The 17,585-nt window shown below is 38.6% G+C and overlaps 1 protein-coding gene across 3 annotated transcripts in view; it reads left to right on the top strand.

The window, feature by feature from the left end:
- Positions 1-17,585, top strand: part of Kkv (hyaluronan synthase-like protein kkv) — a 44,043-nt gene that overhangs the window by 7,916 nt on the left and 18,542 nt on the right. For all 3 annotated transcript variants that reach the window (XM_076435180.1, XM_076435179.1, XM_076435181.1), the window contains exons 2-10: positions 7,122-7,235; positions 7,453-7,697; positions 9,371-9,664; positions 10,488-10,697; positions 11,706-12,050; positions 12,755-13,146; positions 14,614-14,881; positions 15,528-15,790; positions 16,610-16,820. In XM_076435180.1, coding sequence (XP_076291295.1) covers positions 7,135-7,235; positions 7,453-7,697; positions 9,371-9,664; positions 10,488-10,697; positions 11,706-12,050; positions 12,755-13,146; positions 14,614-14,881; positions 15,528-15,790; positions 16,610-16,820 — 2,329 coding nt within the window. In that variant the 5' untranslated portion in view covers positions 7,122-7,134. The remainder of the gene's footprint in view (positions 1-7,121; positions 7,236-7,452; positions 7,698-9,370; positions 9,665-10,487; positions 10,698-11,705; positions 12,051-12,754; positions 13,147-14,613; positions 14,882-15,527; positions 15,791-16,609; positions 16,821-17,585) is intronic.

Raw genomic sequence — 17,585 nt, 5'->3', positions numbered from 1 at the left:
CACAATCCACTTTGCATCACGTGGAAAAAACTGGACAGTAAATGTGCAACATTCTAGGGATTCGAATACTATAACCAGCCGCTTACTTCCCAGCAACGCTATTCGAACCGTAACAAATCTCTGCAAACTATGGTGTAACAAAATGAGAAAAAAATACTGTGTGGACACAATTTCGAGGTGCCGGACTAAAAGTAAATACCGGTACGTTTTCGCTCGTGTTCGCTCGATTCATTTCCAATGCTGAAGCGCGGGGTAATTGTCCTTGAGGCGGGCATTGCCACTATCACCGAGGAAAATTTATATAGAAATAAGGGGGAAAGATTTCCAGCGAGCTTATCAAATTGCGAATGGTCCATTGTGTTCCTATTTTACTCCGAGCATAAGTGACACTCGCTTTGCAGAAAGCATCACCGGGCACAGCTGCGGAATATCTTGGACTCGCATGGTTCAGCGTTTGCATGTTTCTACTCCCTAGGCTACCACATTTTGTCGTCTTAAGGCCGTTGTCCTATGAGTCATTGTCCACCATGGAATTACTTGCCCGCCTCTCTATATTTTAACCCTCTCGCGGTCCAGCGTAGCTGGCTTGTTTCGCGTTTACTTATCTGCTTGACATATTTAACGAGGAATTCAGACGGCGGATATTTTCAAGCGTTTCGATTTTTCCATGACTAGATAAGGACGAGCACGCGCGCGCGCGCTGAGATGTTGCATGAAAGCTACAATGTACACGATGCTTCGCGAAACGAAGTGGTTGTCTTGTACAAACCTTTGTGGAAGGTGCCTAATATGGGAAAGTTCCTTTTTAATTAACTATTAAAATTTTGGATTTATGAATGGTAACTCTGAGGAGCCACTAAAAATTGCTGCACCGTTATTCAAAATATTGTTCACATTATTAAATATGTATCTAATCAATTATTAAACATTTAGGGTATTGTATAAGGTATTATACCAATTTCATATCCATCAAATTTAGAAAATCATAGGGAACGGAAAGAATGGAAGAAATTCATTTTCGAGTTAAAATAGCTCCGTTCGAGTTAAAATTCCTTCTATGAATTGTTACATTAGTTTTTTCTATTTTATCCACTATCAATTTCTCTTTAAACCACCTCTAATATTTTTGTTGTTAAATATAAAAATGATTGTGGACTGTATTTCCTTCAATCATCGTAGATTACTTGACATTTAAGGAATATATATAAAAATCTGCATTGAAACTAGAGACGTTGAAATACCTTACCCACTAAATATTAACTTTCTTGGCGAGTCCCTGGACATTTATGTCGGAATCTGGCGAATTGTGTAAACTGTAACGATTGAAGCGAGTCCCGCAAACTCGTGCGTGTTTATACGAGTTGATTGTAATGTGTTATTCGATGCATAAACGATTGCTGTTGTAACAAATAAATTGCTTGTCCACAAACAGCTGAAATTGATTTCATTGTATCCACAATGGCGGCTGGCGACGGGTTCGCCACGCTGAAGAAATTTCGTCGTCGCATGGCGAGAGAGCTGCTTCACACGGAAACTCGACAGTTTCTATTTTCTAAGTCGGGAAAACGGAGAAGTGAATGTGAACCGGAGCGTAGTAGCTCGATTTTATTCGTTGTGTAACGACGCGATTATTCGAGCACGCGAATTCAATATTAACCAAGGCGAACTTGCCTCGTTCGCAGTAGAACCCAGCGAAATGTTGGGATAATTAGTATGTTAAGATATTCTATACGAAATAATTGCAACTGATTGGTCATTTTGTTTGGTGTAAACCCGTACAAAAATACAGAACTCTATTAAATTCGATAGTTGATAGAAATTGTAGAAATGATTGCAGAGTGAATTTTTATTTTCGTAAACTGTTTGTAAGAAATTTATTATACATTTTCATGTCAAGTTTGATTATGTTAGAAGTGCTCGGTAGTTGCTTCTATTAAGGCTAATATAATGTCGCTGATGTAGATAACCTCATTTTGTTCGCTAAACGACGAAGTAGAGAAAGTCTTCAGTAATTTAGGAAATTTAATGCATGGCTGCTTCCTGCTTTTACATTTAGCAACTGATTTATTGCATCTTTCTTATACATCATTTGCTATTTCACGCACGTATTAAGGTCGACTGGTCACAGTTAATGTTGTTATGAAATAAATAACATGTACTTCAATAATGATATTGATCGTAACAACGAATCTTATGATTTTTAAGAAATTTTTGATTTGCATAAGCCGAATCAGCACAATCCTAGCTTAACTCTGAATTCTTCCATTCGCGAACGCATAGTTAAATATTGAAAACATTTTATATGTAGCATATAGAAGATCGCAAATTTCATGCATGAGTAAATGCAATTTAATGCATTGATCGAAAATGAAAGCCAACTTTTTACCATTCAGAATAAGTTTTATGACAGTTTGTTCTATGATCCTTTCAGGCAAATTAAAGATCCCATGTTCGTTGAATTTCTGTTTTTTATTAGCAAAAAATATATTTGAAATTTTGCACCGCATAAAAAATGTTTAAAAAATCGTAGAAAATGGTAATCCGATGGTACATAATCTCCTTAAACGGCATACAATTGTTTCTTTCGTGCACTGAATTTTTACCCTTGCGGTAATAAAAAAGCAAAAGGTGATGGAGATGCGTAATACTTTGATTTTGCATATTTGATGCGATGAGAAAAATGCTTGAAAGGTTAGAAAGCACTGCAAGGCAGGAAAAGTTTATGTAACACTAAACTTTGTAGATATACATTAAGAAAGTGGAATCGAATAGAATCTTATTGTCAGTGGCAATGGCCTTCGTAGATACAAAATTAATAAAAATCGTTCCAAATTCTATTGAATTTCGTGTTCTAATATTTTTTGAAAATTTTCATACGCCAAAAATGCATAAAGATCCGCAGTCTAATTAAATAACAAATAAGTTATTAAGTAAAAAGAACAACTTAATAGTTTGACCCGAGTGAAATGTACACACAATGTTTACTTTGCTTAAAAATCCGCAGTAAGGAAGATCCTATAAAATTCTGACTGAACAAATGAATGTAACTATTAAGAAATTTAAACAAATATCAGATTCCGTAAATGCACGTATACTTTTAGCATCGACTGTAAGGATATTTGCAGAAACGGTCTTGAATCGCGAAAAAAGTCAATTCCGGGACCGCCTCGATGAAACAAGACGACGAGAACAGTGTAGCGAGTAGAGGGGCGTTATCCTTCGGAAACAGGATAGAATGGAACAGAGGTAGGAAGAAAGAAAGAAAGTAGAGAAGAATCTTTAGAATCTGGTTTGCCTGTTGGCGGTTCAGTCATCGACATTGGTCCGATGTTAACGCAGGATTCTTTCGGGCGGTGGCTGAAACGAATAAACCGAAAGCAACCAATGAGAGAAAGAACAAGAAGTCGTGAGGGAGAAGGAGACAACAAGGCCCTTCCCTTGGGTAGAAAGAACGGGCTGTTTGAATTCATTACTGGAGCCTGATCAGTAACCCTGAAACTCGTGGAAAACTCTGTAGACAAAGGAGAGGGTGAGGTAGATAGAGAGAGAAGTGGCGTGAAGCTTGGACAAAGGTCGCGAGAGAAGTCTTTGCCAGTTGGGTACACCTCAAATGTGTTAATGACTATGAAAGTGGTCCAATTCTTTCTTGTTTCTAGATATTTGACGGAAAAGAATATTAACACTAAATTAATATATTGTTGAAATATCAATCACTATCTAACAGTTTATTTTTCACAATATCCTAAAAATCACATTGAATTAATTTAGTTTACAATAATCACATTTCTTAAAATTTTGACTTAGACCACTCTGAAGAAGTGTTGCGAATAAGTAGCAATTGAAATACTTTTATACAAAAAAAGTATTCCGAGATCTATTGAATTTATTAAGTAAATTAGAATACTGGAGCCGCGTATACATTCATTTGTTTTCTTCAACATCTCAATAAGCCAGAAATGGTACAATATTGTTAAATTCTTCGAATATTTTCACTGTTTTGAATATTTCTCGCTATGAATACGAAGCTAAACAAATGTCTAAAGTTGTGGGGGTTCAGGAAATATTTTAATTTTGTGTTTGACACGCTATTTTACCGAGCGCCGTTCGCGAGAAGTGTTACGAATAAGTAGCAATTGAAATACTTTTATTCAAAGAAGTATTCCGAGATCTATTGAATTTATTAAGTAAATTAGAATACTGGAGCCGCGTCTACATTCATTTGTTTTCTTCAACATCTCAATAAGCCAGAAATGGTACAATATTTTTAAATTCTTCGAATATTTTCACTGTTTTGAATATTTCTCGCTATGAATACGAAGCTAAACAAATGTCTAAAGTTGTGGGGGCTTAGGAAATATTTTCATTTTGTGTTTGAAACGCGCTATTTTACCGAGCGCCATTCGCGAGAAGTGTTGCGAGGGGGTGAACCCGGTACGAACGAATCCATGACGTGCCTCGAGGGCAGCAACCGACACGGCGAGTTGCAGTGGACGTCCTTGCTATGTTATCTTTCACTGTTCGTTCCCTTTCACTTTCAGTGTCCAGGAACCAGAAAGCCCAGACCTCCACGGAACAAAGATACGCCTCCGTCTCCCTCGACTCCTCCGCCTCCTTCTTCGCCTTATTCTGCCCTACTTCTTCTCTTAACAGCCGCTGCCTCTGCCGGCTCTATTAATTAGGTATCGGGGAAATGAGGCAACCAAACGCACTTGCTAAATACACCGCTTGGTTACATTGCTATCCCGCAATATTCGATTCTCGATCGCGTATGCACCTATATCTACGTGTGCTCGACCGTGCAACCGAAACGTTGACGTCAAACGTAACAAGTTTGCTTGACCACAGTAAACTGAACTGCGATTTCGACACGAGCCGATCAGCTTTGATCCGATTTAGTTATGGCGATTTCGGAAAATCTGGAAAATGCAGGATTCTTTATAAAAATTGTTTATTACATATGCGTGTTGCTCGGTTCACATGTTTGTTAACATGCCTTGTCTTGATTCACGACTCTTGAATGACTTGGTAACAGCCATACATATATTATAAATGCTACAAACGGGAATTATCACGATAATCGTCCGCCTATCGAATTTCAATTTTCCGGGTCACTTAACTAACATTTGAACAACGTTATAGAATTTTTGCACATAAAAATGTCATAACATTTCGAAGTTGTAACCGTTGAAAAACAACTGGATTTCTGAAAATTATTTCAGTTGAAAAGATCGTCCTTGATCTTACGTTACAACAAGACTGCGGATCTTTAAGCATTTATGGCATCTCATAATTTTCAAAAAACGCTGCAATGTAAAATACGATAGGAATATTTATTCCTGATCTACGAAGCCTACTCCCACTGAAAATAAGACTTCATTTCAGGGACCATAACTGTTATAACCAAAAAGAAAAAAAGTCATAGAATAACAAGTATTTCATCGACTAAAATCGTATTGGTTACAAATAAGGATTATAAGTAACCGAAAATTTTCTCTCTTGTTGGTAAATGTTATCGTTCAGAGAAATTCATGTGTACATTATCTTAAATTTCAATAATAATCAACTTTTTATTAATGATTTTCATCGTAGAAAATTTTAGAATAACTGTTATTTTTCGTCCCTGCTGGAATTAAATATTCCACTTTCTTCAAAACCTAGAAAAATTGAAGATTGCATAAACATCCGCAGTTACAGCAAAGACTGATAACTAGCAACAAACACTTACAACTATTAACGGTACACAATACAAACAATTACAAATATAATATATTTTAAGCAACAGCTGATCCGGCGAGGTATCCATTAGGAAACGTAAATCGGCTCCTAATAGAATAATTTAGAGCGGCGAGATACCAGTTAGGCAGTTCCAGAGCAGCCTACACGTGCAAGTGTGAGATTCTTTTCCGAACAACCTGCTCGCGCTGTTGCCGGAGTCGGGCGTTCTCTGCCGGATTCGATGAATCAGTAATTAATTTAACGAGGAAATTTCGCAACGAGTGCTGCAAGCGCAGACCGGGCGAGATAAATTTTTTCCACGAAAAGGACGATGGTCGTTACCCTATGGAAACCAGTCGCGCAGCCGACCGATCAGTGACAAATGTAGAAAGCTGGTTGCCAACTGATCCGTTACGTTGCATTTACTACATCGACGAGAACTGATTTTCGAGAGCAAATTCTTTTCTAGACGTACGGCAACGTTACCGTTCGAAATGCCGTAATTCGTCTGTTTCGCGTTAGAACTGTTTCTTCTTTCGATTGTTGCAAAGGCCATATGACTCGCAATCGGGATTTCTTTGCGTCACCCAACTTTCTCCTTAATGCGTCGTCGACTGAACGAATTCATACCATTTCTTGTATTTAATTTTTATTTTTCTACCACTCTTTTTACATTTATACACATATGTAGGTACTTTTAAACCCTTGTCGTAACATTTTCTTTACGGTCACAGTGACCAAAATTTTTTGTACGGCTACGTTTATTTCAATGCTTAAATATTGATTACAAACGAATCAAATTTTACTTGATCTAGAAAGAACTTCAGGGGTTAAATTCATTTAATCTTTCTATTGTTGGATATTACACTCACCAAATTTTGCTAGAAATGCATAAAACCTATTCATTACTTATAATTAACCTATTTTTGGATCGTGTGTTCAAGTTCCAGAAGAAAAAGTAGTTGGAATAAAATCCACAGGATACACACAGGTAGCAATCAAATTGGATGACGTCAGTACACGTCATATGAAGAAATGAATGAAATATAAATGAAATACGAGGAAGGGAGAATGAATAGATGGACTGCTATTAGCCAAATGATCGAGTTAACCGAAATGTTTTTCCCTCTATTTATATCTGAAAAGAATATGAATCGTTTGTTTCCGCCTTCCTTTCTTTCGTTGTTACCGTAAGCTTCGTAAAAAGAATTTGTTGGTACCGTGAGCTTCGTAAAAAGAAAACGTTAATGTCATCAGTAGACAGCGGATCTTTATTAAGCTGGAGAGAAATGGAAATTTATTTTCTTTCTTAAAAAGAACACGCGCTAAAGTACGTGTATGTGAATACACGTTCAAAACCACGATCTATAATGTCTATTGCTAACGGTAGATATTTTTGATTTCAGCCAGGTGGACAGGATGTCCAAAAATCAGCAACAAAATGGAATGATACCAGGCGGTGGAGCGGACGACTTTTCAGACGGCGAGAGTACCCCATTGACTCAGGATTATGGCGACAGGTACTTATCCTTGCGAGGAGACCGCGGTATTCGCAAACATTGAACGACTTTTTGCCGCTTTAAAACAAGAAGGGAAGGTTTGCGCAGTCGTTCTTTGTGACCGAACCCGACTTGCATTCTACAATAAGCTGCAAGTTTTCCTTAAACCTTTCCACTCCGAATTTCCTGTTCAATCTTATCCGATATTAGCTTGACTCGAATGATGATCTCGTTGCAGTCAGAGGACTGTGGTGGAAACGAAAGGATGGGACGTGTTCCGGAATCCACCGCCAAAAATCGATTCCGGTTCGATGGCGAATCAAAGATGCCTCGAGATGACGGTACAGGTCACGAAAGTCATTGTATACCTCTTAGTTTTTGTGATAGTGATAGGAAGCGGTGTAGTTGCCAAAGGAACAATTTTATTCATGACGTCGCAGCTCAGATCCGACCGAGCGATCCGTTATTGCAATAGGAAGTTAGGTAAGTGATCGACAAACTTTCAGAACCACCGAATATCACGAGATAAATAGATAAATGAAATACCACGAGCTTTCCATGATTTAATAACAATCCACAGGATCTACAATCCAATTATACAAATATGCGAAATGGTAAAATATGATATCAGGAAAAAGTTTCCGCGCCGGCTCGCGTGTATACACTCTCATTAACCGTTCTAGAGAAAGAGAAATGCATATAATGAATCCGTAATGTTTATTCGAAAGTTAAATTCGCGCTCCAATTACAACTGCGCTTTTTGTAGAATATTAAAATACACGCACGCTCTGAAACTAGGACGATCAATCTGTTCGATTTGAAACGTTGTCGGCAGGATTATAGCGTTCGTATGCTTAAAAATAAACTGTTGAAACGCGTTGTACCGATAAAAGTGGATCGTTCTCGTAACATAGTTACGACGAAGTCTTTTTGCCACAAGCCGGTATACTTCACGGTGGAAGCAAAGAGAGAAAGTACGTGAAAACAGGTTGAAACACTGCGTTATATGTTGACCATCCGAGCGACAGCTCTGGAAAAATAACGGAAGCAAATGTATAAGTTCGCTGCTATCTGAAAATACGCGTGCTCCATTTATGAAAATGCTTGCCACAATGGATTCAGTGAAATTTAATTGCAAATGTTAGCTCGGGACGCGACGAGGAAGCAGTCGTGCTCCAATGTCATTTATCTCATGTCGTTAGTTATGATTAGGCTGCGGATGTTAGTGGGAATAGCCTTTGTAGATTCGAAATAAATGCAAATTGTATCAAATTCTATCGATTATAATGTTGTAGAATTTTCTGACAATTTTCGTAAGCCTTAACTCCTTGCCCTACAATATCGTGTCAGACTCGTGTTGAAGATTGTGAATACAGTCTAATAAGTATGTATGTTATTAATCTCCTTTAAACCGAGATAAAATTCTATTTTGGTATTATTAATGTATAGTTATTGGAGAACATGTCGGCATACAATAGATATAAATTCTCTCCTTTTTTAGGAAATTACGAACCACCAAGAAAGTTCTAATCATTGAAACCGTAAAATAAATCGTAGGGCAAGGGGTTAAAATGCATAAAGATCCGCAGTCTAGTTACAAACATTTAATATTCGCAGCAAAAATGAAAATTAACTAATTCGTCCATAGAATGTCTCGGACATTATTACATTAAAAATGATAGCAATATAAAATATAGCTGAAACAAGCGTGTACATTTAAATTATTTAAAATAAATACACATTACGGTTCTCAGGTGCGAATGGGTCGCGTCCACGTGTTTTCGATGTTAAAACGGGACGCGCACCGATGCTTCATTTGTTTACATAACTAGCATCGTCAAACAAACTTCAATTATTGCCGGAATGTATGAAACAATTGCATAGCTACAACAGATTATATAATATCTTTATATTTCGTATTATTTCAATTAAATTCTCATACTTTTATTATTTTATTCTACGCAAGTTGTATCGATTTGAATATAATCCTATAGATAGGACACGGACAGTGATTGATTTATTTCTGACTGAATAATTAGGAAATGACGCTCGCATTTTTGAAGCTATGAAACGTCGGCTAACACGTGTATTCTAGGTGGCGTCGATTTGTTCCGGAGACAATACGTTGAAAATTGCTTCGTTCATTTGTGTGACAGATCGGAACAAGGAATTTGTAGCTTCGTTACCGGAAGAGGAGAGGATAGCGTGGATATGGTGTATCATAATCGCGTTCGCCGTGCCAGAATTCGGCACGTTGATACGCAGCATCCGAATATGCATCTTCAAGTCGTGGAAGAAACCACCGGCTTCCCATTTCCTTCTGGTTTTCCTCATGGAGACCTTTCACGTGGTCGGCTTGTCTTTAATGTTTATGGCAGTGCTTCCTGATTTGGATGTCGTCAAAGGTGCGATGCTGACGAACTGCGTGTGCTTCGTACCCGGACTGCTAGGTAAGGAACGCCGATCGACGATAATTAAAGCATTAACCGTTTCGTCGGCCATTTTTCATCACGCCGCGCGCCGTTTCGAGTTCGAAACAAATTGTTCTGCAATTAATGGAATCGAACGGATACTAATTAAAACACAGAGCTGACAAGATTTCTGTCGGCGCAAGCTACGAGTCTTTTCCTCTCGCTATTCATTTTAATCGCTTTCTTAATTATTTTTGTATGAAACTTTTACGGTAAAATCGACTCCAAAAGGTCACCTTCAATTTTTTTACGCCTATCTGTTATCGTAACTTAAAAAAATAGTCAATTTACATTCATAATAAATTTTCATTAATCAAGGCTAATCAAATTCTAAATTAAAATGTTACATAAATTAAAACTATTTCTTTGCTCGTGTCAATTAAATTCATCCCTCCCCCCGGTGGAAATATATTCTACAGTATTCAACTTATTGTAAAATATACGTTTTCAGCGCATTAAATAAGTATGTCAGCGTGTACCACCATTGGTACAAGAAGTACCACGACAAAATATGACTTACAATTAGACCAGTTTCATAATTATGGGCACATATATCGTTACAAGACTGCGGATCTTTATGTAAAATAAAAATTGCAATTTAGAGAATTTATTTTTCTCTTTAGCGGTTTTATTAATTTGTAAGAAATGTATCGATGCTCTCTTACATTCTTGTAATCTCTTGATTGTTTGAAATTACGCCCACCCATTTTTGTGATAAATGCATAAAATCCGCAGTCTAATCATTACAGTATAATTGGCTGTACACATCACTGTACGTCGAATTGCATTTTGCGCGTTGAAGGGCTGCTGTCTCGGAACAAAAACAAGGACGAGTCGAAGAGATTCGTGTTGGTGCTGATCGATATAGCCGCGCTCGCAGCTCAGGGAACAAGTTTCGTCCTCTGGCCATTATTGGATAGCTCCAGACCAACTTTGTGGCTCATACCACCAGCCCTGTTCCTGGTCTCGTGTGGATGGTGGGAAAATTATGTTTCCATGCAGAGTCCAATCGGTACGTAATAATGTATCGATAAAATGACCGTGAGGCAACTACCATCCACGGGCCAGTTGATAAAACGCGAATGGGAAAATTGATTCCCGGCGTGGGAAGTTGTAGAGAAGTTATGAAACTATTATATATTTTCCGGGCGGACCACTTTAAAGTTTAATAAGTTCCGGAGAATCGAACGTCGAAACCGACGCGAATCCTGCCGAATGATCTGAAACGTTTGCTTTCATTCTTCTTCTCTTGCGTCGACGTTTTCCGCGGAAAAAGTCGGGCTACTTTCATTAGAAGTAGATCCAGCGGATGAAAAGCGGAACGCTAGAATGCATTTTCATTTCCGATGTACTGCAGCTCGACGTTTCAAATACCAATATCTGCTCGGAAGTTTCAGTATTCTGCAGATGTTCGAAGCTAATATGAACGTAAACTTTCAACGATTAAGACTGGGTTTTCACAAAACTGCGATTTATGTAGTTCCGCATCATGGTCGCAGGTGTAACTAACGTTCGAGCAGGTCCCTCGTGTAATGTTCTGCAAATTTTTTAGCGTAACACAACTAGCGAACGCGCCATAAAAATGAATGTGCTGGAAAGTATCTAAGAAAGTCGGATTCTGCGAATAGTTGTGATAGGATCGAAAAGATCTTTTCGTAAATATCGATCCTGTAAAAATCTCTTATTGACCCTTTGCACTCGGAGCTATTCTAATTCGAAAACCGACCTGAAGTATTTCTATTTTATATGATGTTCTTAATTTTATTAATATGAAACTGATATATAATACCTCATACAATACTTTCAGTGATTTATTAAAATATTAAATATGTTCAGCCACACATTTACTGAATATAAATTTAATAATGCAACAAATATTAATGGCGCCACCGATTGCAAAGGGTTAATTTATGCTTCACTGGAAAATTTTTGTACTCTTAGTTCGGACGATTCTTGTACTCCCATGAAAGGGTGAGGATTTAGGGGTTGTTTGGTTGATTCTGTGCTGTTTACGTTTCAGGGTTTGTTCGGTCCCTGGGGAGGGTGAAGAAAGAATTGAGGCTGACCCGATACTTCACCTACATGTTCATATCGGTTTGGAAGATCTTGGCTTTCTTTATCAGCACCGCGCTAATACTTTACATGAAAGGGGATACCGTCGGGCATCTATTCACGATGTTAAGCAGCGCCTTTGGGAGTCATAAGATCCCTGTGTCGGAGGTACGTTTCGATTCGTCCAGCAGGATTACCGATATCGCGGACGTCGTTGAAATTGGCGAGAAAAGATTCGAGCCAGCCGATTCTACCACTCCAATTTACGTCCTGCTGTTGCAAATATTCGGCGCTTACTTCGCTTACATTTTCGGTAAGTACATCTCATTAATTCGGGGAAATTAGTTTTTCCGCGATTTCTGCTCCGAGTTTTCCATTACGCCAATTAAGCATCCAGTTAAATTATATTTAATATTATATCCTACATTCATCTCTATCGAATTTGCGAAGAGAAATGTGGCGGGAGAGTAAACGCAAATTAATCCGCAAATGGTTATGCACATCGTATCCACATATTAAATAATTATTAGTATGAATTTTAGTGAAGTTGTTTTGGCCAGTGTTGTTCAGGGTTAATTAATACTAAACCTACCACCCATAAAGAGCGACTGGTGTGTATTGCATTATAAAAGTAACAAGATTAAAATCTATATTTTGTGTGATTTTTATTGTAATGTATACTGGAATAAAAAAATGTATTCAATCAATTCAGCACTAGGGTGGTGACTCGGAGAGAGAAAGTCGGTAAAAACGGCTGTACCATTATTCAAAATATTGTTTAGATTATTAAATATGTTGGTATCTAATCAATTACTAAACATTTAAATATTCATACAAAGTATGTTTTTTAGAATTGTTAAACCTTTTGCACTAGTATTTTACACAGACACATTTGTGGATATTTGAATAAATTATTTCGTTCAAGTAGGAATAATCAAGACTGAACAAAATCCTCAGTCTAACTATTCTTTAAGTGACAAAAACGGCTTACAAACGTGAAGGATTTCAAATTTGCAGGAAAGTTCGCGTGCAAAATCCTGATCCAGGGATTCAGCTACGCGTTCCCGGTGAACCTGACGATACCGGTGTCGATCTCGCTGTTGATCGCCGCCTGCGGTCTGCGAAACGACGATCCATGCATCTTCAGCGGCACGATCCCGGATTATCTGTTCTACGAGTCGCCGCCCTCGCACTTGCTCAATGATTTCGTGTCGAAACAATACGCCTGGGTATGGCTGTTGTGGCTGCTGTCACAAACATGGATCACTCTGCACGTCTGGACCCCGAAGTGCGAGCGTCTCGCTGCCACGGAGAAGCTTTTCGTCATGCCTATGTACGATTCCCTGCTGATCGATCAGTCGATGGGTCTGAATAGGAAACGAGACGATCAGCCGGAAGTGAAAGTCGAGGTACACATAACTTCCATTGTTAGATTCTGGAGCGAACGTTTGCTTGAAAATTGCCCGGTGGAGGAAAGTCTGCTCGGAAAATTAGCGAAATCTTTACGGTCACTGTGGAAACCGTTATGAGTAGACTGCGGATCTTTATGCAAAATAAAATATTTCTACACCAATTGCAAGAAACAGGAACCTAGAAATGGTTTTCTTCTTCTAATTATCTCATACACAGTTCAAACTAATACACTGATGTTCACTGCTTTAAATTGTACGTACCTATTCTTGTCATAAAGGCATCAAATCTTTACGCAAAATAACAATGTTCTGCATTGATTGTGGGTGGCAGGAATAAAATAAACAATGATTTCATCCCTTGATGACTTTGTTACATTAAAAACAGTGCTACGATGTTCTTGAATTTTTCTAATCTATTAATGTTTCATACTTCACCCAATAAATTTCTTCATAAATGCATAAAGACCCGCAGTCCAGTTACGAGTGTTTCGTTAAGGGTATAGTGACGTTCCGTGGTCAGTTTACATTTCTCCCGACCATTTTATGATTTTCAAGCGGTATTATTTCACGCGTATCGCCTCTCAATTACACTTGAATGAAAAATCTGTTGTTGAACTCGCGTTTTATACGTTTATGAAAGTATGACATTCGATTGTATACATTGAATCGGGACGAGAAGTTTTCGATGAAAGCCCAGCTATACCGAACTTTAATTTCTAATAGAGGTATCAACGTTTCAAACTGTAATTGCGTTTTACTGTACACTCCGCAGCGTTGTAGGGAACGTTATTCATTTGATGGTTAAAAATACATTTCTCACTGTGCACGAAGCTTTTACATTGTTTAATATGTAACTGTACGTTAGCTGGCTCGTTGTTTTGTGGTTACACTACTTTAACATTTTAACCGTCAGTAAATTTCACTGAGATACATGATTATATTTATACTAAATTGCTCAGAACAATGTGGTCTGGTTAATTGATATACAAGGATATAGTGAAGTGGGTCCGAAACCTCTTCGACCATATTAAAACACTTTCACACTTCACACACGTCACACTTCTTCTAAATCGCGCATAGCGCATGCAGAAATATTCGCAGCTCGATGAAGTATGATAAATTGATACACAAATATATTTAACAGTACTGCGTCATCACTTTCGTACTTTTTCAATCGCTTTAATTTTTCCAAATCGCGGAACAACGTGGTCACACTTCTTCTAAATCGCGCATAGCGCACGCAGAAATATTCGCAGCTGTATTAAATTTGCAAGCGGCCACGCAAGGGCATGTTGAAGTAAATCATAAACTTGTTAGACGATATCTGACACCGATTCGGAGAAGGTGAATGCGATTTTGATCGCAGTTACCAGTCCGCGTTCCCGAAGCGGGCCAATGGGGCAGTTAAAGTTTCCGAGGTCGGGGAAAACGGGAAAAGGTAAACGTTGTATCCTTTCTGAGCAGGATCTCGCTGAGATAGAGAAGGAAAAGGGAGATGGAGATTACGAGACCATATACGAGCGAACGGACGGCTCAACTACACCCCCGTCGGCCGTAAAAAGCAGCGATCACGTAACTAGGATCTATGCCTGCGCGACAATGTGGCACGAGAACAAGGAAGAAATGATGGAGTTCTTAAAGAGCATACTACGCTTGGACGAGGATCAATGCGCCCGACGTGTCACGCAAAAATATCTAAAGGTTGTCGATCCTGACTACTACGAATTCGAAAGTAAGTCGTAAACTATTTCCACAGACTGTCCATGCATCGATCGCGTGCTTTTTCACCCTTTCCACTCGAATGGTTGACTCTGGGGCGCCAGTCAAAATTGCCGTATCACTATTTGAAACGGTTTTCAAATGATTGAACTCTTCTGCATTCTAGAAATTGCTAAAAATCCAAATGTGTGAGAAAACAGGTTCGATTTCATGTGAATAAAATATTACTCTTAAATATTCTTTAATACTGTGACTCTAGCCGATTCTACGTCATCGACCACCCCCGCTAGCCAGCCGGGTGGGGGTAGCAGATTTACGTCATCATTTTAAAAGAGTATCATGAATGTTAAAAAGCTGTTCCACACATACGACTGAATTATTTGAACAAATCAGCAGACCTTTCAGACCTTAATGCAAAATAAACGTTTTCTTGATCAATTTCCTGGCACGAATTAATTCACCAATTAATTATTCTTATAAATTCGTCAAATCCGGAGAACCAGTCTGTTCGTACTTGACGCGCCAGTCTTGTTGTCCGCGTATATCAAATATTTTTGCAGTTGCAACCGTGATGGGGCAAAACAGCTTCGTTGCTTGTAGAAACAACCTCCACGATCCGTTTCCACGTAGTACGTGACGGGAATTCGTTTCTTTTTCAGCGCATATATTTTTCGACGATGCGTTCGAGTTGTCGGATCACGACGAGAACGAGTCGCAGGTGAATAGATTTGTGAAATTATTGGTGGGAACTTTGGACGAGGCTGCATCGGATGTGCATCAAACGAGGATGCATGTCAGAGCACCGAAGAAGTATCCAACCCCTTACGGAGGACGACTGGTCTGGACTTTACCTGGAAAAACGAAAATGATCGCGCATTTGAAGGACAAGGCGAAGATTCGTCACAGGAAACGCTGGAGTCAGGTATAGTATTTACTTTTTCGATTTCATTATTGGTGAGCGAAGTTGGTGATTTCGTAAACCGTGAAACGTGTTTGTATTTGATCGGTGACTTTAAATTGTCGCGGTCTACGGAAATTCGTAATTTTACAAACTGTGTCAACTAACTTGTGAAGCAGTTTAATTAGCTTATGTACTGTACCTGAAATTTGATGAACTGTGGCCTCTGGCTTAGTTAGCTCGTGATCTACAACTAAATGCACAAGTGCTGCTTAATAGGAACAAAATACAAACACTGTGCTATGCTTTTAGGCACTCCGTTCGGTTAGAAACAGAATGCTGAGGGTTTATTCGGAGCGGTGGTGCTGTAAAAAACAATATAGACACCTTTTTTAGTTCATTAAAAATAAATTTGATCGAGAAGTCTTCATCGCCATTTACTCAATTACGTTTTCTATAAATACAAATTAGTATTCGTAGTTTGTGTGAGAATATTATTTCGCCTGTTCATTGCAACTTCGAAAAGTAATGGAGAGATGGAGTATTAAGATATAAAAAATGTACGAATTTTATTTGATTTATTTCAACTCCTCGAATCAATATAAAGCAGTTCCTTATCTGATCGATTCCCATTACATTCGTCAAAAATGTCACAATTATACGGCACACAGGGATAATTGCACTGTTTCGTAACTGTTCTAAATAGGTTAATCGATATGGGAATGTAATTTACTTACATCACGTTGTAGCAAGTTCTAAAGTAGAAGAGACGATATAAGAGTTGGACGATGAATGCTCGAGGGTAACATTTCTGTGAATGAAGTAATTGTTTTCTTTTGTCAGGTGATGTACATGTACTATCTGCTCGGTCATCGGTTAATGGAGTTACCAATCAGCGTGGATCGTAAAGAAGTGATCGCGGAGAATACTTATTTGTTGACTCTGGACGGTGATATCGACTTTCAGCCAGCTGCCGTGAAATTGCTCGTCGATTTGATGAAGAAGAATAAAAACCTCGGCGCGGCTTGCGGTCGTATTCATCCCGTTGGTTCAGGTCAGTCTTGTAGAAGGAAATAAAGTATTGATAGATAATTTACAATTAACTGGAACGATCTAGCGGGGCAGTAAACTCAGCGAAGCCGTAAACAGAAAAACTCTTCGCGAGCCGGGCTTAACAGAAGTCCTCTTAGCTCGAAGGATTTTCAAGACTCAGACGAGCTTACCAGTACTCGTCCGAAATATTTAACAAGTTTTAACGACCGGCCCAAAGAGATATTAACTAGAAGCCGAAATCAACCCCGATCTCAGTGACGATAATTAATTCATATTATCTTTAGAATAATTTCGACACTAGAACCACCGGGTGGTCTAATATTTAGTATTACAGTAAATCCTCAGTTACTGTCCAACAACCGTGTTCTGTACGGAGAGTGATCGTATACGGATACTATTTTTTTTATGACTGCGTCTACAGCGCCGAGATTTCAATCGAGAGCCGAACATAGAGAAGGACCGAATGAAATACGGATCGCGTGGCCGAAGCGTGTCGCCATCGCCGGCACAGTTCAAAGAATGTCCCATACGCTGTTCTTCGTTGCGTTCGAAACTTTCGTTATTATTATTATAGAAATTATATCGTGTTTGGTCTTGTTTTAATCAGAAAAATGCCAGAAATAAGTTAGTGAAAGTCCCATAAAAGAATAATGAAAATTAAGAAGTTTGAATATTCGATTCATGGTGTCAATGTGGTGGTGTTCAATCATCGCCGCCCTGCGGAGCGGCGTTGGCTGGTAGTGGAGTGGTCAGGCACTGGACAGTG

This window comes from Lasioglossum baleicum, chromosome 12, assembly GCF_051020765.1.
Source record: "Lasioglossum baleicum chromosome 12, iyLasBale1, whole genome shotgun sequence".
In the NCBI taxonomy this organism is placed as follows: Eukaryota; Metazoa; Arthropoda; class Insecta; order Hymenoptera; family Halictidae; genus Lasioglossum; species Lasioglossum baleicum.
This window is presented reverse-complemented; position numbering and strand designations above follow the sequence as displayed.